A 25,531-nucleotide genomic window follows, 5' to 3' on the forward strand; every position below is an offset into this window, starting at 1 on the left:
ACTAATGAAATAAAACTTGACGTTTCAACCCCTGTATCGAGGTCATCATCGGAAGAATACAACTGTATAAGGAACCAAGCTACATGCTCATGTCCTGTATACTGGTAAACTAAATCTATGTAGTTAATTAATCCTTCTCCATAGCCTGACCTCTAGTGATAAAATAATAATAATAAAATTAAATTAAATAAAAAAAAAATAATAAATAAATAAATACAACTACAATAAACTGCTGAAGTCCTCATGTATTAATATTCTTCTAGATAGTTCTGATTGTTATAATATGATTTCTTTCAGTTGCTGTTGAATGTTACAAACACTTCACCAGGTTGTCTTCTTGTAGTGGGATTTTTCTATGGCTAGTTTAGGTTGTTATACAGGTTGTAGAAGGGTCCTTCACATTCTTGAAATGGTTAGGCATTCATTTTTGTTGAGATTTGGGTTGTGTTTGAGCATTTCACGACTCAAACCAGGTTTTGGTGCGGTGTAGGGACTCTGTATTTTTCCAATCAATTCTGTGGCATGTTTGGAGTGCGTGGTCAGAAAGGCCAGTTTTTCCAAAATGGAGGTATTTAATGTGTCGTTTGTGTTCGCCCTGTCTGATTGGGATAGTTCGCCCTGTTTCCCCTATGTATGGTATGTTACATGTGCATTGTATTTTGTATACCCCTGGGTGGGCTAGGTGTGGAAGAGGATCTTTAGAAGAACTGAGTAGGTGTCTTAACTTATTTGGGGGTTTAAAGGTGGTTTTAATGTTGTATGTGCGTAGTGTTCTATTTTTTTCAGAAATGCCTCTAACATAAGGAATGGCAATAGCATTCCTAAAATCTTTTTTGTTCTTACTGGTATCTTTATGGAGGATCTTGTGGATAGTTTTTTTACTGTATCCATTTTTTATAAATGTTTGGTTGATGATCTTGTATTCCTGGTTTAGAGCTTCATTGGAACAAATAGTTAGAGCTCTGTGTTTAAGGGTGCTTATGACACCTAGTTTTTTGTGTTGGGTGGTGGTAAGAATTTTTGTGTATGTATTGGCCTGTGTGTGTATAGGTTTGCGGTAAACTGAGAAGGAGAGACAGCCAGAGGGAAGACGTATGACAAGTGTGTCTAGGAAAGGAAGAGAGTTGTTTTTTTCCATTTAAATGGTGAATTGGATACGTTTGTGTTGTTTGTTTAGGTGACTAAGGAATGTATTTAGAGCTTCGCGGCCATGGGGCCAAATAGCGAAAATATCGTCGACGTATTTGAGCCAAATTTTGGGCTTTAGACATGCTGTCTCTAGAGCATGTTGCTCAAAGTCTTCCATATAAAAGTTAGCTATTGGGGGGGGGAGTGGTAAGCCCATGGCTGTACCTTCTTTTTGAAGGTAAAAATTGTTTGCCACATGAAATATCCGGAGCGGAGTACATGGGCAAAGAGGGCCATGATGTCGTGTGGAAATATGTTCTGTAGGAGCAAGATAGTTCATTGATTGGGACATTGGTGAAAAGGGAGGTTATGTCAAAGCTGACTAATAAATCTTGGTCGTTGAGTGTAATGTTTTTAATTTTATTAATGAGGTATTAATTTTTTTGTTGTTTCTTCGGGCCATGTGTGGATGGATTTGATTAATTCAGTTGTTTTATTTTTGTTATGTTTTGTGGGGTTGTAGTTTACCATTTGGTAGGTGTTGTGGTCCAATATTAAATGGCTCATTTTTTCAATGTATGTTGTACGGTCTAAAAGGACAGTGGCATTGCCTTTATCTGCTTTCGTGATTATAATGTCTTGGTTATTTTTTAAGGATTTAAGGGCTAGATTTTCGGTTTTGTTTAAGTTGGTGCTTAGTTTTTTGTTTGAATTTAGTATACACGATGTTTCCATTCGTATTTTATCAGCCAAAATGGTAGGGGGATCTTAAACCTCTCTAGATATGATACATGATATCAAGTCTGTGTTCACTGACCTCAGAGCAATGGCGTAGTTCAAACCTTTTTTTAGCAGCGAGAGTTCACCTTGGGTGAGATTGTAGTTTGATTGGTTGATAACCAAGCAGTGGTCTGATGGTGGTTGATTGCTCCTAACTTTGTTTGTGGGCAATTGGCTGCTCCTTATGACGTCCGTTTGTGATTGGCTGTTCCTTTCGTTATGGTGTCTTGATGGTCTTGTGCTTTTCTGTTGTTGTTGTAGGGCTTGAATTAATACATGAGGACTTTAGCAGTTTATTGTAGTTGTATTTTTTTTTATTATTATTTATTTATTTATTATTCTTTTTAATTTTTTTTTTATTTAATTTTATTTTATTATTATTATTATTTTTTTTTTTATCACTAGGGGTCAGGCTAGGGAAAAGGGATTAATTAACTACGTAGATTTAGTTTACCGGTATATAGGGCATCAGCATGTAGCTTGGTTCCTTATGCACTTGTATTCTTCCGATGATGACCTCGATACAGGGGTCGAAACGTCAAGTTTTATTTTATTAGTAATTAATAAAATAATCTGTTCAACACGTGTTTTTGTGTCCTTAAATTTACAAATATGAGATATGAGGTTATAGTCCTAAATACATTCAGTATAAGTCTTCAGGACAATTTAACTGAGTTGAATAACTGCTGTAACAAGTTTATTATGAAAATCAGCAATAAAAAGACGAAAACTATAAAAAATGGGCAGAATCTCAAAAACATTAACTGCAGTCTGTGAGAATCTTTAAGTAAAATAATTCGGTATTTAGTGCAATTTTGAGTGAAGATGGCAAATTAAATTTGGAGATAGATAATATGCAAAGCTGATATGGAGGGGAGCAAGTTGAATAAATTTATATGGAATAAGAGATAAAGTAGCCAAAATAAACTAGCTGCATATAAGACAGTGTTCAAACCAATTTTAACTTATGGATCTGAGAACTGGTTAGAATTTAAACAAGCGATCATAGCCTAGACACCATATATGAGATTCTGGGAAAAATTAGGAAAGTTGACAGGTAGTAAATAGATGGCAGAATCATATTAAACATGAAACTATTAGAATGAAACTTGATGATGTCATTCAAGAATGTGAAAACAGCTAATCTGAGATGAAATGATTATTTAAATAGAATGAGCGAGAGAGAATGTCTAGCAAAACAGGAGTTTGGTGCCAGGATAAAGAGGATAATGAAGAACTAGTTGGATCGGTGATTATAAGTGCTTTAGAAGACTGAAATATTAATCATATTTGAGATATGACAAATAATAGATTAATTTGGAAGAAAATTGTTGTGAAGTTAGTATTAATGCTATTTTACAGTACTATCATGTAAATAATTATCTGTATACTCCTTTAGGATGCATATCAGGAATTTGATTAGGATTAGCCCATCCACAGTACTAATACTAACATTCTCTAGTTTGTTGTGATTGAGATTCACATTTAAAAAAAAAAATAATAATAATAATGTCATTCAGAGGATTTAATCATTTCATTCACAAGATGCACACAATTTTTTATAATAGCAGAACTTAATTTTTCTCTGAGTTCTGTCCCAAATAAACATAGAATGTATTTGTCAGTTTTGTGATACTAACAAAGAATACATGCCTGCATACATACATACATCTGTTATATCCTTTAAAAATTTAAATTTAAAAAAAAAATCCCACCTGATTTGAAGTTATACTACTTATCTTACTTATGCTTAATGATTAGAATTTAAACCTTTCTAAAATTGTTGTACTTACATCATATATCTCTATTATATTGAATCAAAGAAAAAGTTTGAAACTGTTAGTCCACATTTAAGTTGCAACTTGTGGGTTTAGATATTGAGTTGGTGGGTTAGAAGTTGGCTTTCTGATGTCAGAGAGTTATGTATGGGGAAGCAGCATTGGAGAGAAGGAAGGTTACAAGTGTGTTCCATAAGGCTCAGTATTGAAACTGTTGATATTTTCAGGAGAATATTCAGTTGTTTGTAGATTATGTGAAGTTTAAGAGGATTATTGGAAATAGTGCTGGTGATGTCGCTCTCCAGGTGGATTCGAATAAGTTGAAATGGTGGGCAGGTGAATGTTGATATCACTTTTAAGTTAAGTGTAAGATTTTGAAATTTGGTTCCTACAGGTGGTAGACTATGTACTCTTTTACTGGGGTTGATGGGGATAGAAATTTGAGGTTCAAGGGAGAAATATGATCCCTGAACAAGTTGTGAGGACATCCCACTGGATTGCTACAGTACTGAGGTAGGACATTAACCAGCAGAAGAGATAAGAGTGGTTGTAGTTCTGTTATGTATTATCCTAATCGGACTACTACCGGATTGCCGTATTCAGATCTGTTGCCAGGATTTGAAAGTACATGAAGTAGCTTCAGAAAAGATGCAGAAGCATATGACAGAATTGATATCGATATTGGAACATGTGATAAGAATAGACTGAGAATATGCTAGTTGCGGAGTGGATAAAGAATGAAGGGGTGATTGATTGAGGCAGTTAAGCTGTTAAAAGGTATTTGCCAGTTTTGATAGTAGAGGGATTTTCTTGTATGGTAGAGCAAAGACAAGAGGATAACCCTTGGAAATTACAGGTCGGGGGGGGGGGGGAGCAGGGATTTTGGATAGAGATGATAACTGTCTTTCATTAGAGCCACTTTCATCTCCAATGTCTACAACCCCAACGTTATTACCAAAGTAATAGATAATTTTAGCCATCAAGATAGAAGGAGACTTGAAGATTAATCTTCAAGTCTCCTTCTGTCTATTTTGCAAGCTAAATTTCTCTTAAGGAAAAAAAAAAAATCCAAGTTTACAGAATTCCTTGCTACTACCACCTCTTATTATGGACAAACAGCTCAATCCACTCAGATATGCATAGAAGAACATCAGGATTGTATTAAGTTTTCCCAGTTTTGGGAAATTACCTTACTCATTACTTTTCATAATTGTGTTAAATAATTTATTAACCTGCCTACCAGCCTCAACATATTTTTCTGTCAACCAAAATATGGATGTGAAGCGTACAATAGAGTCAAAGAAACATGTATAAGATGTGCTAGTCATCGATTATCACCATTAAGAGGTGTGATAATCCTTAACCAGATTATGTTGTTTATTATTTTAACGGTATAATAGAACACAGAAACTAAGTAAATAATTAATTTATTAACTTGATGCTGATATTTCGCTGGTATTATAACCAGCATCTTCAGAGCACAAAAACACTGTTTGTCACAATACGCGAGACTAAAACAACATGGTGTACTTAAACAAAATTGTAGCAGCAACACAAAGACTAAAGTCCTGATTTTGGTGCCCTCTATCTGAAAAAAAAAAAAAAAAAAAACTATCATATATTACTAGAGTCCTAGAAAAGTGCTAGTTTTTTCTTAATATGACTGTCTCCCAGATCTTCGGCAAGTTAATACAGCCATATTTGTTGAGATTTGGAGTGTGTTTTAGGGCTTCTGTCGCCTCTAAGAACAATCTCTCTGATTTATACGGGTTTCTGTGTAGTACTTTTGTGTTTTTCCAGTTGATCCTGTGTGCAGGGGTATCCAGAGCATGGTCTGCTAGGCCCGACTTCCCATAATGATAATTCTGGACGTATCGTTTATGTTCACTGATGCGGATATTCACAGTTCTTCCTGTTTGACCGTAGTAGGCTTGATTGCATGAGCAGGGTACTTGGTAGACTCCTGGATGTGATAAAGGAGGAATGCTGTCCTTGGGTGAGCGGATGAGGGTGGCTAATTTGCTACATGGTCTGAATGTAGTGCGTAGTTTGTTTATTGAGAATTCTTGAGATCTTTTCGGATGTGCCTTTAATGTAAGGGATGGTGGGAGGGGTTTCTTAGGAGTGTTTAGTATTTTGTTTATTTTATGTGAATTGTAGCCGTTGGCCAAGAAGGTGTGGCGTAAGTGAGTCAGTTCAGCAGTAAGAGCCTTGTCATTGGAACAGATTGCTCTCGCTCTATGGGTTAGCGTTTTTAATATGCCATATTGTTGAGAAGGATGATGGTGTGATTGTTTGTGTAAGTATCTGCCTGTATGTGTGGGTTTTCTAAAAACTGAAAATGATAAGGAACCATCTGGGAGACGTGTGATGAGTGTATCCAGGAAGGGCAGACAGTTGTTGGCTTCCAGTTCCATAGTAAAGTGGATTTTTGGATGTTGGTTATTTAAATGTGCTAAGAATGTTTTCAATGTCTCAGGGCCATGTGGCCAAATAGCAAGCACATCATCAACATAGCGTAGCCAAAGTGTTGGTTTGAGAGTGGCTGTATTGATTGCTTGTTTTTCCAGGTGTTCTATGTAAAAGTTGGCTAGGGGGAGAAGGGGGGGGGAGCCCATGGCTGTCCCATCAATTTGTTTGTATATTTTCCCTTTCCATGTGAAATATCCTGCATGTATTGTGAATTTGAATAGTTCAAATATATCAGGGGGGAAGTGTGACTTCAGTAATTTGAGGGTTTCTATTAGTGGTACATTTGTGAATAGTGAAGTGATATCAAAGCTTACTATTAAGTCTGAGCTTTTTAGGGTAAGGTGTTGTAAGATGCTTTTTAGGTGTGCTGAATTTTTGACAAAGGAGGGAGAATTGTTAGTGAGAGTGGCTAGTAGCTTCACTAAATGTCTAGCCAGTTTGTATGTGGGACTATTTATATTGTCCACAATTGGGCGTAGGGGTGTGCCTGGTTTGTGAATTTTTGGTGATCCATAGATCCTCGGTGTTTTAACATGGAAGGGTTTGAGTTTGTTAACTGTGTCTTTGGGCCGGGAAGTGACTTTTTTTAATAATTTTCGTGCCTTATTCTTTTGTGTGTTGGTGGGATTGCGATCTATAATTTTGTATGTTGACTGATCTTGTAATAGTGTGTGCATTTTGTTTTCATATTCAGTTGTGTCCATCACCACGGTTGCATTTCCTTTGTCTGCTTTTGTTATGGTAATCTGGCTATTGTTGTGTAACTCTTTTATAGCAATGAATTCCTTATGTGGGATATTATTTTTGGGAGGCTTGGACTTGATTAGGATGTTGGCCACATCTAAACGTATGTTGTTAGCTATTGTTGGAGGCCATTGTTGGTTTAGATGTGGCCAACATCCTAATCAAGTCCAAGCCTCCCAAAAATAATACCACCATCCCTTACATTAAAGGCACATCCGAAAAGATCTCAAGAATTCTCAATAAACATAAACTACGCACTACATTCAGACCATGTAGCAAATTAGCCACCCTCATCCGCTCACCCAAGGACAGCATTCCTCCTTTATCACATCCAGGAGTCTACCAAGTACCCTGCTCATGCAATCAAGCCTACTACGGTCAAACAGGAAGAACTGTGAATATCCGCATCAGTGAACATAAACGATACGTCCAGAATTATCATTATGGGAAGTCGGGCCTAGCAGACCATGCTCTGGATACCCCTGCACACAGGATCAACTGGAAAAACACAAAAGTACTACACAGAAACCCGTATAAATCAGAGAGATTGTTCTTAGAGGCGACAGAAGCCCTAAAACACACTCCAAATCTCAACAAATATGGCTGTATTAACTTGCCGAAGATCTGGGAGACAGTCATATTAAGAAAAAACTAGCACTTTTCTAGGACTCTAGTAATATATGATAGTTTTTTTTTTTTTTTTTTTTTTCAGATAGAGGGCACCAAAATCAGGACTTTAGTCTTTGTGTTGCTGCTACAATTTTGTTTAAGTACACCATGTTGTTTTAGTCTCGCGTATTGTGACAAACAGTGTTTTTGTGCTCTGAAGATGCTGGTTATAATACCAGCGAAATATCAGCATCAAGTTAATAAATTAATTATTTACTTAGTTTCTGTGTTCTATTATACCGTTAAAATAATAAACAACATGTTCGACGAACACATAAGTCTGTCCACATGCTTAACCAGATTAATTCACTTTCATAGCTACATCAGAGCTAGCAATACTAAACAGCACAAAATGTGTAGTTCCTTACAGTATATGCAGCAGTGTAACTGTAATTTTAAATTGAGATATAGACTGAATATATACAATATATTTTTATATTTCTAGTCATTTTATCATATAATTATAGTTTGTTGTTAAAGGCAGAGCAAATAAGAGAAACTGTCATTCAGAAATGTGTTTTTTATCTTGGGGGGGGGGGCACTAGCGATGTATGTATGTAGAAAATGGTTGCTATCAGTTATTCCACATAAATATTGAATCAGCATAGAAAAATGAATGCATAATAAATTTTTGTTGTTAATTTTGCTTAAGTGTGATTAGATAACAATGCTTTTTTCCTCTCATAAAATGTTTATTGAAGATACTTTCATGAAACAATTATTAATTGCAATAATATAGCCACAAAGATATTTATTAAAAGTTTGCTCTTTCTTCTGAATTGTCTTATTTTTTATTATAATTGTAATTATAAATCACTTCACAGAATGCTTACAGTTTCTGCACTTGTATGATTTTGATTTATAGTAAACAAACCATGACATTCGTAATAATGTATACTATCTGCAATACTTTGAGTTATAGTTTGTCTGCCTTGTTTCAAAGAATTGCGCATAAAAAATTGAAACAGTTATGAAACAAATTATGTATTAGCTAAGCTTTCTGCACATCATAAGCTTTTTGATGTTCAATTCACTAAAATAGTGAGAAAATAATCTTGTTAACTTGGTTTTGTGGGTGGGCAAAGGACTGTAAATAAAATCAAGTAGCTGTACTTTTATTACTTTTACTACTGTTTTGCACAAATAATATGAATGAATAGTTTACAAAGGAATTTACAGTTTCAATTCTCTCACGTACAGTTTTGAAAATAAATTATAATTTGAAATATTGTATAGGCTACTAATTCCCCCCCCCCCTCTCAAAAAAAAAATTAATACCTATGTAATATCTCACTTTCTTTCCAAGATAATTGTATTGTATAATTTATAATATTTTAATAACAAAACTGAAGCTGTATTACGTGACCTTAAAGGTAATCAGGAGGAATTAATTTCGATAAAAATTACTATATCGGCCTGAAAAATATTAGCATTTCTGTTTAGGATGTCTACTAATCAATCAAGAAGCCTGAACGGCAAAGAAATGGAGCTAGCTGAGGAATTAGATAAGTACCAGATCGGCATAATAGCGGTGACTGAAACAAAAAAGACAAAAACTGGTGAGATCTTTCTGAGCAATAAATACAAAATGTTATATTCAGGCAATGACAATCAAGGAAAAGAAGGAGTAGCCATAGTATTCAACACTAAATATGAGGCTAATCTTCTTGAATGGCAGACAGTCTCAAGCAGAGTGATGTGGGCAAATATCAGAATGGGGAACTGGACAATGAGACTTATTTGTGGTCCCACAGAAGGTTCTCCTAAGGTAGAAGTGGAGGAATTTTTGAGGCTTTAGAGAAAGCAACTGACACAATGAAAAAGGAAAAGTTGGTCCTTGTTGGGGATCTAAATAGCAGAGTAGGAAATGATTGTCAGACATACAAAAATATTTTGGGAAAATTTGGAGAAAAGAGCAAAGCTAATAATAATTGCAAATATCTGTTGGATTTCTGTTCAGGACAGGTTATTGCTAACACAATGTTCCAACATAAAAATGTGCACAAATTCACATGGAAAAAAAAGGCAAGAAATAAGAAAAGTCTCATTGACTATGTTATTGTTGGTGATGTTTTCCCACTATAGGACACCAGAGTGTACAGAGGATTTGAAATTGGAAGTGATCACTATTTAGTCTTGAACAGGATAAAATTGAATTTCATATTGAAAAGAATAACATAAGAAAGTTTTAAAGCGAATAAAAGTTGAGCAGCTCTCAGATGTGAACTGTAGACTAAAATGTGCAAATATTATTCAAGAAAAAATGAAAGAGTTTGCGAGCAGGAACCAAACCTTGGAGATTCAGTGACAAGCCCTAAAGAAAACACTAATTGATTCAGCCAGAGAGGCATGTGGTGAGGTTGTGTGTAAGGATAGAAAAATCAGAACTCCATGGTGGACACAGGAAATTAAAGACGCAGTGAAGGAAAAGAAGACTGCATATCAAAAGTTCCTGGGAAATAATTCAGCTTGTGCTCTTGGAGAATACAGAAACAAATGTAAGAAAACTAAACAAAAGATATGGGAGCACTTTGGCAAGAACATAGGAAATAAATATCAAGAAGGTGGCAAAATATTCTTGAGGTTGGAGAAGCTTAGAAATGGAGGAAAGAGTGCTGTAAAAGGAGTTAGAGATGATAAAGGTGACATGAAAACAGGAGAAAAAGATATCCTTGAAGTATGGAGTAATTACTTCAAAAAATTGCTGAATGAAACAAGCAGTGATAGCACAATGGTAAAAAAACATTCAACAGGCATACGGTCAGGAATACATATCCATACTTGAAGTAGAAAAGTCCATCAAAGTTATGCTCAAGTACGGTGGTATAAAAGTCTTACAGTGGCTGCACTGCATAGTTCACTAGGCCTGGACAGAGGGACGAATTCCTGTTGATTGGAGTAAAGCTTTCATAGTACCCATATATATAAAAAAGGGAAATAAAACTGAATGTGAGAATTAGAGGTATTTCCCTACTGAGTGTTCCTGGTAAGATTTATGCAAGTATAACAGCAGTTAGAATTGAAGGAAGTATAGGAAGATGGTTTAATGTTAAATCGGTGGTAGACAAGGACGTACATTATCCCTTCTGTTTGTTCATTATCTATATGGATCACATTATGAAGGAAAGTGCTATTAAACCTGATATCAAAATTGGAGATGCTAATGTCAGCTCTTTGCTTTATGCAAACAATGTTATACTTCTAAATAAATCTGCTAAAAGTCTGCAAGATTCTCTGACTAAATTGAATAACTGTTGTAATAGATATGGTATGAAGGTCAGCAATAAAAAGACAAAGACAATGCAAATAGGCAAAATCATTGAAAATGTCAACTGCATTGTGAACGGAGGAGAACCTGTGGAACAAATAAAACATTTCGGCTACTTAGGCACGATTTTTAGTGAAGATAGTAAATTAAATTTGGAAATAGACAACAGAATCAACAAAGCTGGTATGGTAGGAAGTCAAGTGAATAAATTCGTATGTAATAGAGAGAAATCAGTCGGAACACTAAATTAACTGTGTAACAGTGTTCAAACCAGTTTTAACTTATGGATCTGAAAGCTGAGTCAGAAGTAAAACACTTGACCAAAGACTAGAGATTGCAGATATGAGAGTACTGAGAAAGATTAGAGGCATGAACAGATGGCATCAATGGCAACATCATATTAAAAACGAGGATATTAGGAAAGAACTTGACATTGTCAGCATCTAGGAATGCGTTAGCAGAGCTAATCTCAGGTTACTTAAACAGAATGGGTGAGTAATGATTAGCAAAACAAGTGTTCTCTGTCAGGTTGGCAGGAAAACGTCCCAGAGGAAGACCAAGATATAGGTGGTTTGATACTGTAGAAAGTGCCTTAGATGATAGAAATGTAAGATCTGGTAATGTTGGAGTCTTGACAAGTAACAGACTGATTTGGAGGAAAATTGTAGATAGGAAGTTAGTAATGATGTAAATTTTTCATGTAGTGCTATCATGTCCTGTATGGCCCTTGAGGGTACATGGCAGGAATTTGATGATGATGACTAATCAATCAATCAAATGGATGAAAATGAAGCAGTAATTTGCTGATGTATACTGCACTATTATTGCTTGGAGCTCTTTAGTGTGACTTCTAGGGTAGTGTTGTTCCTCAATAGCAATGAGAGTAAACTAAGCTTACAGCCTGTTGCTGAGACAGAGAGTGTTACTGTCTAATATTTCTAAGACATACCATATTTCAGTAATGCAACCAGCAGCAGTAATAGTAGTAATATTTGGAAATTTTTTAAGAAAGAAAAAAAAACACTCAAAACTGAACTCTTTTTGTGGCATTAATTTATACTGTTTTTATATAGTGAAAACATAACAAAATTTATTTGCAAAACAGAACAGTTTCAACAAACAGTTGAACAACTCATGGAAAAGAAGGTAGTGGCTGAAACATTCTCGTTTTACGAGTTTCTAATGGCACTTTTGATATAATAAAATTATTAGATTCATGTGTTCACAGGAATAAACAATAATTTTTATTATTGCAAATGTTTTGATCAGAAACTAACTAGTCATCATCAGAACATCAGCATAATCACAAGTTGAAGCTAGAACAAAGAATGTTAATTCTATTTACAGAGATGAACCATGTGCTAGAATGCCACTTGCAGCTGGTTACAAAATAAAATAAGAATTCAAATCAAAATTAAGTGATTGAAATACAAATTAAACTTAGATAATGAATTCAATGACAGAATTATATTAGAGAGGGAAAAAGAAAGAGAGAATAAAGACGGGGGGGAGGTGCTATTGCTTGCCATTTATGAGGACAAGACTCAAATCTTGGCAATAGAAAGGCACTCATTCTAGTTTAAATTTGAGTGGTATGTATGTGCTTCAGCACCTTAAATAACCTTTCAAACCTAGATGTTAAAGGCAGGTACTGGACCAGAGGATATGGTGGTTAGTGTCCACTTCATTTTGAGCAAGGCCAAATTTTTCATTTTTATTGTTGTTGATATAAGATTGGTTTCCTTGTAGTCATTGTTCACCAGAACATCCTGTTTGTCCAAAGTATAAGCAGAGGCATTCACACTGAACTTGGTAAACACCAGAGAGAGAGAGAGAGGTGACTGTTTACCTTTTGTAGATACCAAGAGGCAATTTTGTTGATAGGGAAAAATGTAGAAACTAAATTGACAGGATCTTAGCAATCAAGATTCCTGTGAAGTATGGAGTTGCCGTACAGGTTCTTGGGGATGGGCTCGTAAGTATCCAGGATGTGTTCGAACTTCCTCGAGATGAATCATTCTGTAGTATGATACATTTGATGCTCAATTCTTGTTGGAGAGCCTGATAATTGGAGCTCATAACATGGCCTCTGTTGAGCAAAGATTTGAAGATACCTATTTTTTGACATGGATGATGTACTGAATCATGTTATATGTAGATGCCTGTGAAGGTAGGTTTATGGTGAACAGATATAGCAAGAGGTATGGGAAACGAGGATGTTCAGGAGGGCTAATTTCCATCCTTTTCCTTCTCCATGGCAAAGTTGATGCATAAGTGAAGACTCATTTTGGTTAAAAAGGTAGGCAGAGATACTTCTGGGTCTGGCCATATGGCTAACATCACATATCATACCCAAAAGGAAGGTTGGGGAAGTATTGATGAGAATAGGGATTCCTCAAGATGCTCTAAGTAGAAATTGGCCAGTGCAGGTGACAAGGGATTTCCCATAGCAGTTCCTTCAATCTGTTTGTAGAATTGGTTTCTGCAAATGAAATAGACTAAATTCGTGACAAAGTTGAACAGTTCAACTGTGTCTGGAGGGAACTTTGGGGACATCTATGCAGTCAGCAATGAGTCTGCATATAACTCCTTCCTTATAGATTTTTGGTAGATTGTTGGTTGAACTTCCATACAAACATGAGGTTCTACCAACATGGGTCTTCAATTTTTTGATAGTGTCTTCATTCCACCTTTGTTGAGTAAAGTTTATTGGTTTGGCTATTGATAGGATTCTGAATAATCTGCTGGTGATTGAACTTATAACAGAAGAGAAATTCCATGTTCACTACAGCTTTACTTTTGTCTGCTGTGGTTTTATAGTGAGCTGGTTGTTATGCCTCAAGGATTTTAGGGTCTTGATTTCAGCTAATGATAATTTTGAGAGATGAAGTTTAGCTCTGAGTAGTACTAAGAATATCAGCAGCTAAGTGGTGAATGTTATAGAAATAAACATCCCACAAATGGTTAATAGTTTAAAAAAATAAATAATCAATTTAGTTTAATCCTTTATCCAAGTGTAAGCAAACAAAGTTTGTGCCTGAAGTATCTTCAGGACTGAGGCAACTCGTGGTAAAGGTGGGCCAAGCTCTCATCACTCCTTGTCTTAGTATCTCCCATAATGCAAAGCACATCTCCTTGCAGACATGTATGATGCTATGCTTTAAGGGAAGGACCACTACCCAGACTGGTTGCGACCTTTATTGAATGTTCAACTACAGGTCAAACTCCAAAAACTCAGCGTTGTTCCCCTCGGTAACAAGCTCACCTTGCCACTGAGAAGAACACTCAGAACCGGTTGGCTCTACATCGTGGCAGGCTCACCCCACCACCGAGCAGAGCAGCTCATTTGCTCATATCTCATCCAAGGGGTAACAGCAACAGCTGTGCCTCAGTTAACTTCATGGGCTATAGCATTGCAATTCGTTCCCCCACCACCCAGGACCTGGGTGACAGCAACAGCCGAGCCTCAGTTAAAACTTCATGGGCTACAGCATTGCCATTCATCACCCAAGCTTCCAACCGGTTTCGACCTTTGTTGAGGTCTCGTCGGTGGGAGCCAGATCCAGAGGTGGTTGATACCAAGGTGGAAGCAATGGAGAAGTCATATTTACCTATACGAGTTGCCAAAAGGTGCCTCACCTTATTATTAAATTACTCTGGATTTGGAGAAAGATGTTGGAAGTTTTTTTTCACTTGGTTAGACTATAATAAATTTAGTTTAATCCTTTATTCAAGTGTAAGCAAACAAAGTTTGCGTCTGAAGTATCTTCAGGACTGAGGCAACTCGTGGTAAAGGTGGACCAAGCTCTCATCGCTCCTTGTCTTAATATACTTGCCTTAATGCATAGTATTATGCATGTCTGCAATGAGATGTGCTTTGCATTATGGTGGGAGATACTAAGACAAGGAGTGATGAGAGCTTGGTCCACCTTTACCACAAGTTGCCTCAGTCCTGAAGATACTTCGGGTACAAACTTTGTTTGCTTACACTTGAATAAAGGATTAAACTAAATTTATTATAGTCTAACCAAGCGAAAAAAACTTCCAACATCTTGCTCTGAATCCAGAGTAATTTTATAATAAGGTGAGACACCTTTTGGCAACTCTTATAGGTAAATATGACTTCTCCATTGCTTCCACCTTGGTATTACCACCTCTGGGTCTGGCTCCCACTGACGAAACCTCAATAAACGTCGAAACCGGTCTGGGTTGTGGCCCTTCCCTTAATGCATAGTATTATATATGTCTGCAAGGAGATGATATGCTTTGCGTTATGGAAGATACTAAGACAATGAGTGATGAGAGCTTGGTCCACCTTTACCATGAGTTGTCTCAGTCCTGAATATACGTCAGGCACAAACTTTGTTGGCTTACACTTGAATAAAGGATTAAACTAAATTTATTATACTCTAATCAAGTAAAAAATAAAAAAAAACTTCCAAAATAAATAATCATCTGTTGCAGTTTTAAGCTAAAGTCATAAATGACTGAGTTCTACTGAGATTTATAGGATATAAATATTCAATATTTAAAAAAGTCTCACAATCAGAAAGTGAGTAATGTAATTTAACAGCATTTGTTGTTCATAACAGAAAAACTCAATATCTAAAACTGAAGCATGATGATCTAATGGTATTTGTGCAAGGAAAAAAGGGGGGGGGTACAAATCACGTTTATATCGATAAATGCTGTTTGTGATAAATAAATATTTAACATAATGATGGTGTGAAAATAATTTCTGCAATATCGTCAGTAAAATGAAAGAAATATAAATATAAACTGCACTAATCTCTGAAAAATAATTTGTTGCTAAGGCTGATCTCTTGTCACGTTTCAAACTAATTAATTTTTTTTTTTTTCAGATATGTGAAATTCATTTTTATCCTTGGGAGCAAACATAATAAATACACTGTACATCAAAAAGTGTTAAAACAATGAAAAACAATAAAACAAATTTCACATAAAACTGTATACTTTAAGTCAGGTCAGCTCTGAACAAAGGTCACTCCATTACAGTTAATACATAATGACTCTATGGTTGCTGGTAAGGGATTAATTGCAAAGTAGGGCAATTACTGTATTTGCTGGCATATACAGTAATAGATGCACCCATTTTTTAGGAGCATTTTTGGAGGAAAAAATCATTTTATTGAAAACAAAGTATACATTTTTTTAAATAATTAACATCTACCACACATTGATTGAAACCAATTTCATAAAATTTTGGTGTAAAACAATTATTTGTGTAACCAACTGGTGCTGTGGCTTATCGTGGGTTCAAATCCCACCGATGCCTACCAGATATATTATTTTACGACAATGTTAGGTAAGTGTGTTAATGATGAGAATGGTTATTATTATGGATATGATTATGAAGAGAAAACGATTGTGTTCATCCAGTTTGGACCTATCAACCATGTTTAAAGATGTCTGCATAAGTAAGGAATTAGGGAAGAACAGAGATCTGCAAGTTGTCCAACTGTGTAACACAGAGTACAGATGAGAGTATAAAAAATGAACATGCAGGTAGTTTATTATGTCTGTACACGAATGCTGGAGTATTAGAAACAAAGAGTAGAGTTCGTTACCTTGGTTGATACATTGGAACCTCAGTTTGTAGGCATTAGTATCTCTGCAAGAGAAGCAGGCATACTAATTGGTATTGAGTGCAAAGGGTACAGTATTTTTAGGAAGGGTAGACAGGAGAGGAGTGTGTGTGTGTGTGTGGGGGGGGGGGTATGCTGCTAATGATATCAGATGACTTGAATCCAGTTAGAATTGAGACTTATGTCTGCAATGCTAGCAACAGTTTTTTATGTGACAGTAAGTTCGGAGCCATTTGGTGTGTGGTGGAGTCGAACAAAATTAAATACATAGTAAGATGTTATTAAAGACCTCATGGATCGGTTGCTAGTGATGAAATGTATCACCAAAGATGATGGGTGCGAAAAGAGTAATCATAAGGGACTTTAATTATTCAAACATTGACTGGATAGCTGTGAAATCACATGAGAAGAATGAAACCAAATTTATTGATTTGTTGCAAGAAGCAGCATGTGACAACCCGTGGTCAAAGAGTGTTAGATCTGATTATAGTGTCAGAGGATGTTTCAGTTAAAGACAACTATTCGGCCTCCAGTTGGTGACACTCACATGCGGTACTCACTTGGGAAGTGGTTAAGTTTATGAATGTTCCATTCAGAAAATGTTACATGCTGTGAACTACAAAGCAGGAAATTATGACCACCTGAGGAGTATGCTGGGTTCTGCACCATGGTATCAATTGTTGGATGGGAAGGATATCGACAGTGTCTGAGAAATTCATCATAAAATATTAATACCAGAATCACTTATGTTTAATATTTTTATTTGTAAAATTTTTGGCTAAATTTCATAGCCATTGTTAATACAGTTATAGGAAAACTCTAAAAAGAACAACAATTTAATTGAAAGTACTTGATATTACATGCACTATAAGCTACAGGAAAATAGGTCCTGCAGCTTATAGTGCACAGAGCATTAATAGATATTCGAAATAAATTACAATAAATTAATTTAGCTATTTATTTTTAAATATAAGCAAAATTTAATTACAATGAAGGAACATGTGAATGGTGAGTATTCATTAATATAACTTCCCAGAATTTAGAAAGTTTTAGGCAGTCACTTTTGTTCAAGTTCGGGTGGTGAATGTGTGCTTCACAGCTTTCTTTGTAGAGTCTTTCCAGAATGGCTGTGGTCCTAACCCTCCTCAAGAAGAAATGACCAGAATTGGTATTCCATATATTAAGGGACTTTCAGAAAAAATAGCAAGATTACTTTGACAGATTAATGTACAAGTTACTTTCCATCCAGTTATACATGATACATCCAGTAAACGTGATACATTCCTTATCTCATCAAAAGACAAATTTCCTCCTCTATCTTATTCTGGAGTTTACAGAATCCCCTAGTCTTGTGGCTTATGTTATTATGGACAAACTAGCTGATCTGCACAAATTCATCTTGAAGACCATCAAGAATGCATTTCTCTTAAAGAACCCAATAAATCCAGTTTAGCAAGCCATGCTTTATCTACAAAACACAGGATTCAGTGGAACAAACCAAAATGTTACACAAAAGTTAACTTTCTTCTGGAAAGACTACAAAGAAAGCTATGAAGCACATATTCACAATCCAAACCTGAACAAAAGCAATTGCCTAAAACTTTTAATTTTAGGAAGTTACATTAACTAATACCATTCATGTGTTTCTTAATTGTAATTTATTTTGAATATCTATTAATGCAGAGGAGCTGTTCTCCTGCAGCCTATAGTGCACATAATATCACGCACTTTCAATTAAATCGTTGTTCTTTATAATTTATCTATAACTGTATTGATAATGGCTATGAAACTTAGCCAAAAATTTTACAAATAAAATTATTAAATGTAATGATTCTTGTATTAATATTTTATGATGAGTGTATGAGAAAATTTTAAAAAAATACTTAAATGATACAATATTAGAATGTGTCATAAAAGAATAGACTAGGAGTGAAATGTATGCAAAATCTAATTCAGCATGAGATTCATAAGAAAGATGATGTGGAAGGAATACTGTGTGCATAAGGATGATGTCAATTATGATAATTATAAGCAGCAGGCCCAAAGAGTCACAAGTGTTGTACAAAAAGCTAAGTCTGAGTATGAAAAGAAGCTGGCTCTGCAAGCTAAAGACAACCTCAAAGAATTCTATCATTATGCTGCAAGTACAAGGAAGAATAAATATGAAAAAATAGCTCTACTGAATAGAGATAGTGTGAGGATGACTTATAGATGCAGAAGAGGTTATTTAACTAATGAGTGCCCGTTTTGCTAAAAGCTATCAGCCTGATGTATGCAACATTAAGCCTTCCCCTCCTTTCACTGGATGAAGAAACTCAGGTGTATGAAGAGGAGGTATTAGGACTGTTGCACAAACTGAATAAGAATTCAGTAATAGGGACTGATGGAATATCAGCATAGATGCTAAAAGAATGTTCAGCTGTACTGGCTTTTCCTTTGACCAGGCTATATAATTTGTGCCCCAGAGCAGGGATTTTTGAAAAGTTGGTTAAGGCTTGCATTCAGAAATGGGTTGACAGAGTATCTATACTTTGCAATGAACGACATTAATATTGCCATTGAACTAGACAAGGGGGAATGGATACACCATGATACTTTTGGATTTTGCTAAGGCTTTTGACAGAATACAGCATGGAAGGCTGTTGCATAAATTGGTGAATATGGAATTTGGATTATAAAATATTAGTGTGGATAAGAGGATGGCTGGCTGACATATCAAAAAGTAGTAAATCAAGGATGTGAGTCTGCATGATTTAAGGTAACCAGTGACCACAAGAATCAGTCCTTGGCCCACTCTTATTCAATCTGTACATTAATGACATTGGGAAGGATTCGACAGGAAATATACAACTATTTGCTGATGATGTAAAGATTGGTAGGTAGGGTAACGAGGAATGCCGTTGATGTTGCAGTACTTGCAGAATGATTTGAATAAGCTGAAATTGTCTGCATGATTGCAATGAATTGCTATTGGATGTTGTGTATGCAAGCAGTGTGAATGAATTCGAGAACAAGTATGACATCTGGTGCATGTGGTATATGGCCTCCATCAAGGAGGCCACATACTATTAAGAGAAACCTACCTGGAGGTTTCTCTTAATAATATTAATAATAATTGTTATTTATTAGGCTTCCAGAAGTCAAATACTCATTGAAGGAGGCCATACATTAACCACATGAGTTGTTATACCTTCCCTTAAACTCATTCATGCTAGATGCAACAACGAGCATATAGTGTGAATGAGGAAAATTTAGCTCACCCTATTCTTTATGGCACACACAAACCTAACTTCCATGGATGTCCAGGTCTTCTTCCCACTTTCTATATAATGAAAAATCTTATTAGCCTGTATCCTGTAAAGCCCTCTCAAAAGTTGATAGAAGTCCACACTTCTAGTCTCTTCAAATCACCTTGCAAATGCTGTATATCAGTAGCATCTGAAGAATTTTAATGCAAAATTTTCTGTGAACTAACTGGAAATGCATAAAATGATGCATTTCCAATTGATGACGAGTAACACAGCTCTGTTCTGTCATTCACCATTTAAAAGCAACTTACCTCTGCCAATGCATAGTTTTGATAATGACAGTATGCTACTTTACATGTCACCCTTGATAAACTTTAGCTACACAAACATCAAAATCTATTGAGCATCAACCTCTGCTACCCTAAATTCCAGTCTCCAAAATGTTCTTTGTTGAGGGTCTGATAACCTTGTTGGCTAAATATTTAGCATATCTGCTCTCCACCAAACAGGCTGCAACTTCAAATCCCTCTGTGGCATGGTCGTTTGTGATTGTCTTTAAGTAGTATATGAATTTCATTGCCTAGACTGCCGTTCTACCTGTTTGAGGCTTGAAGCATCATGATAAAATTTCATGTTTGGTCTTTAGAGCCTTGCTTCCAGATCATCTAAAAAATAAGATAAAAATACACAAAAATGAATTAATAAAAATACAAAAAACATCCTTAATCCACTCACATTATACTAATGTACCATATGTTTACAACCGTTCATGAGTGGGAGTCACAAAAATACTTCTTGCATGAGGAGTTGCTATTAAAAAAAAAAAATCTCCATCAAAAAATTCCTGGAATAAATGGAGCTGATATTATAACATTTTGTTTTTACTGTATTTAGAGATTTAGTTTGTGTATCTGCATCATGCATATATAAAAATAGCAAAAACAATTGAAAAAAAGAAATGGAGATATAAGTTGACCTGACAGTCGAAGTCCTGTGGATTATCAAGTGGCCACTTACTGCAGTAGAATGCTTCATCTTATGAATAAGCATAGAATTTTTAAAAATGAAAATCACATCATTCCATTCCCTATATTCCCAGCTGTAAATTTGTTTCAGAGTTGTGTGCAATTTTGTTCAAGTTTAATTTACAACTTAGTTTCCAAATGCTAAATGTGTTTAATAGTAACAAAGTTCATATTGAATGTAGGAATATATTGCCTTAGTATTTCCTTTGTAAATGGTGTTAGCATTCTTCACAAGACAACTGTACTTTAAAATGTGAGCTTTTAGTTACCAAATACTTAATCACTCTTAATATACTCTTAAAAGCTGTACAAACTTTTTGTGATTAGGATAAAATATCTGTGGATTCCTATTTTTCCAATTTGTTAATCATTATTGCAAGTGCAATATATAGTAAATCGGCTCCATTTGATACTGAAAGGTAGTGTGGTAATACATTATGTCAACTCATTTCATGTACAAATGATTCTTTTTCAGAAGCACCTGTAATAAAATAACCTGCAGATCCAGATAGGTGATGTATATAGGTTGAATTAGTCTGAATCTTATGCTTTCATTAGACTGCAAATATGACAGAATCCATATCAGTGGTCACTAAGTAATTAGTGTGTTTCCTTGTAGTGAAGCAGTTGTCTGTGAGTGACTTCTTCCATTATTATCGAGATTATTTAAGTCAGAGCAGTTGGGCAATAGTTTGATTACTAACTTTTCTTCCCCTCTTTGGGGGGGGGGGGGCAGACTGGATGGGTAGGTGCCAAATGATTAGGACAACTTAAACAGGTGATACAAGATGGGTGTTACTTCTGGAGCACAAGCTTTTAGTTCAACTGGAAGTACTCGGTCACTGAAAAATTAGGGTCAGGAGATTTATTGGTAACAAGGATATTGAGTATTTTCCTGATATCCTTCTGACAAAAGATCAGAGAAAGTATGCTGTGGATAGTTTATGGAATATCAGGAGGAGATTTGCCTTTGTCGTCTTCACTTTTCTCACATTAGGATGTGAGAGAGGTGGAAGCATGGAGAGGCAAAAATTAAATTCATTCCCAGACTAATACTAGCTGCAATTATTTTCCAAAAGATCTTAGAATTTATAGAATAATATCTATAAAGTTGTAGTGTATTGGACTTTAAAGGATGGAAAAATGTGATTTTTGTTTCTCTGTGTACATTTAAAGGAAGGTTAAAAGAAAGCATTCTTACTTTACCTGTTGTAAAATTCAATTTTTGTTTCAGGAATTAGATGTGAAAGCTGGTGGTGGTCAAGTGATGACTATTGGTGAGATGCTACGACATTTTTTAACTAAGTTGGAATGGTTTTCCACTTTATTTCCTCGAATACCCGTACCAATTCAGAAAGATTTAGACAGAAAATTAACTGGTAGAAAGTCACCACCCAAAGCTGCAGTTCCTGTGCAAGCAAATCAAGGCGATGAGGAATGGATTGATGGAGAAGAGAACATGGTGCAAAATCGACGACAAATAACAGATGGGGGTGATTGGAATGATGGAGATGAGGATGACATTGATGATGATGATGGTGGAGTTCAGAGACACCGGAGGTACGTTCAGGTATTGTGCTTTAACGTTCTTTTTTTATTATTTTAAATAGCAGATTTTTTGTTTTTTAGATATCTTCATATATATCAAATACTTAGGTTTATTCATTGTAACTGGAAATGTGATGTGAAACAGTATAATCATATATTGAATGATTCACTTAGTTACAGTATCTGTCTTGTTAACATATGAAGCAGAACAAGTTATCCCTACTCTGCACTCTTCTGTGCTCTTCCTTTGTGATCTGAAGAACTGACCAGAAGAGCGCACACAATTAACAGAAGACTATATACAACTTATACTGAAATACAAGCATATCATTTTCAAGGGTTTTAACTTGTCAAATTATGAATGAAACATTCCTTAGTGAATTGTATTCATTCACAATTTAACACACTATTTCCATGTACACTATGTTTTGCCATAGCCTTAATTGCTTCATCTATTATTCCAAACAATACCAATACTGGTATTTACCAGATTTTGCAGTCTTAGTTGACTTAGTAGAGTGTAAGTAATATGCCTGTTCTTCAACCCAGAAGAATGTGGATTCAAATCCTACTTTGGAATGGATCTTTGTCTGTCTTTAGATAGATAGCAGATGATTTTCAGCACCTGATGTAAGACCACAACCTTGCTCATTAGAAGTCTGAAGTGCCTTTAAAAAGTACCTTGTTTGGTCTCTAGAGCTTGTTTTTCAGATTATCTAGCCTTAGGCCCACCCATGAAGCTAACTGTACAATAGATTTACAACCTTGATTCGGGGGGGGGGGGGCTTGAATAGATGACACTAGCAGTTGTGTCACTTTGTGTTATGGATACTGCATTGGTAGAAATTCATTGCCAGTTGTTAGAACAAGCATCATATTATTGTGGAAATAGGTTTGAATTTGGCATAATGTTAATGTGCTACAACTGGGAGACCTTGGACCATTGGAAAGACATCTGCTGGCAGTTGACAGCAATACATGATATGCTTTCATTTCCTGGTTAAAGAAACCTGGCACTGATTTGTTCTGCTTTAGGATAAATGCGTTAGTCAAGGTGGGACAAATTGGCATAATGTTAATGTGCTACAACTGGGAGACCTTGGACCATTGGAAAGACATCTGCTGGCAGTTGACAGCAATACATGATATGCTTTCATTTCCTGGTTAAAGAAACCTGGCACTGATTTGTTCTGCTTTAGGATAAATGCGTTAGTCAAGATGGGACAAATGCATAAACATTTGATGACTGTGGAAAAATATTCATGTATCCAACTTTATTTACTTGCATATCATATAAGAGATGTGTTCAAAAAAAGGCCAAACTTTTTAAATAACTCGCCAACTTGCACAGAGAGCGCACCTACCGGCAGGTTTTGACAACAAACTGCCATTTGCCCCATTACGGTTTGAGTATTAGTCATCGAGTTACATTTGCTGAAGAGTGAGCACGTGCACAAGCTGTTCGTCGGATTAATGACAATGAAAGAGCTTGAAGAACAACGTGTGTGTGTGTGTGTGTGTGTGTGTGAAATTTCTGCAAACTTGGTAAAAATTTTACAGAGACATTTCAATCGCTTAACCAGGCATACAAGGAGGACTGTATGAGCTGAACACCGCCTATGAGTGATTTAAGCATCGATAGATGAGTCAGTAAAAGACCAAGGTGATGTTGGTTGTGTTTTTTGATTGGAAAGGCATTGTCCATTATGAATTTGTACTGCGTGGTCAGGTGGTAAACAAAGAGTTGTACCAAGAAGTTTTAGCACGTTTTAGGGATGCTGTGCACAGGAAGAGGCCTGAATTGTGGGAAAACTTGAATGTTGCACCACAACAATGTGCAGTCATCTGTATAGCAAAACATCAGACATCCATTGTGCCCCATCCACCCTATTCTCCAGACTTGGCCCCAGCAGCCTTTTTCCTGTTTCCCAAACTTAAAACCACTTTGAAAGGACGTCGTTTCCGAACCATAGAGGAGATTCAGGAAAATGCAATAAGAGAACTGCACACCATCACAGAAAGTGCATTCCAGGAAACATTCAAACAATGGAAGAAACGTTGGGAACGGTGTATCACCAGTAGAGGAAACTACTTTGAAGGGATAGTGCTTAAAATGTTATAAAATGAGCAATAAAGTCTTCAAAAGTTCGGTCTTTTTTTGAACACGCCTTGTATGTATGCATTTCTGTTAAAATAATACTCTTTGCCTAAAAAAGAGGTTTGTTGCTTTATGGGGCGGGGGGGGGGGGATCTGTTTGAAAGAAATATACTTTGGAATGTTCAGAAGTATTTTGAAATCATATTCCCAAAAATATTCAGATATAACCCCACATAGTAAACAGAAGTTGGCATTCAAGAATGGATGATGTAAAAGTATGCAGGAAATAGAAGTCAGTTCGAATTCGGAATTTTAAGCTGTAGATGTTGATCAGCTAATCCCATATTAGTAGAGTGTCGACTTTTTTCCAAAGTGAAAAGTTGAAAGATCAGGAAGCATTCTTTTTTTAGACTAAGAAAATGAACAAATTGGAATTGTCACTGAGCAGATTATTGTTACATCATTTCTTAATTCATCTTTTCAAACCATGAGATCAGGACTAGTCGATAGGATTGTCTAACTGTATTTGCTAGGGAATTGCAAAAATTTTTAGTGAACTGCAGTTCACAGTCCAAACATAGCACTAGTGAATGCTGGATTAGATAATTTTGCCATCCCACACTACTGCTGAATGGGATTGCAAATTTTTAGTGAACTGCAGTTCACAGCCCAAGCATAGTACTGCATAAATCCATACTCAACTTGTGACAGCTGTAACCACAGTAACAGGTAGTCTGGCTGACTATTAGTCAGTTCATTAAATTTTGTTAGTGAGGTCATTGTTCTTTAAAATACTTTTCAATTAAAATATGGAGTAATCTCGTTGCATGTCCTCAAATGGTATCATAATAGAAATATGTGTGATTTCTTTTGATGAAGTATGTGAGGTTCACTGAGTACTGTTTTTTTTTCTTTTTTTTGGGGGGGGGGGAAATCTGCTCTAAACAAGATCAAGTTTCTCTATATACATTATAAGTATTAGTATTAGTTGTTTGAATTCTTTGATGGTGTAAAGATTCTTCTTGAACTTGTTCAACTGAGATAAGGACAAGCTTCAAGTCCCTTTGTTATGTTGCTTTATTTTCCCATGTGTAATTTTCTTTTTATTTGATGAATAAAACAATATTCATGTTATTCTATTCACTATAACAATAATATTCATGACCA

The 25,531-nt window shown here is 35.7% G+C and overlaps 1 protein-coding gene across 1 annotated transcript in view; it reads left to right on the forward strand.

Moving 5' to 3' along the window:
- The window catches only part of LOC150110705 (uncharacterized), a 146,122-nt gene that overhangs the window by 92,667 nt on the left and 27,924 nt on the right, over positions 1 to 25,531 (forward strand). Inside the window, exon 6 of the mRNA XM_090395837.1 lies at positions 21,953 to 22,278. Within this exon, the coding sequence (XP_090251963.1) occupies positions 21,953 to 22,278 (326 nt within the window). The remainder of the gene's footprint in view (positions 1 to 21,952; positions 22,279 to 25,531) is intronic.

The sequence above is a fragment of the Typopeltis vanoorti genome, chromosome 1 (assembly GCF_054136105.1).
Source record: "Typopeltis vanoorti isolate ZY-2024b chromosome 1, IOZ_Tvanoo_1.0, whole genome shotgun sequence".
In the NCBI taxonomy this organism is placed as follows: Eukaryota; Metazoa; Arthropoda; class Arachnida; order Uropygi; family Thelyphonidae; genus Typopeltis; species Typopeltis vanoorti.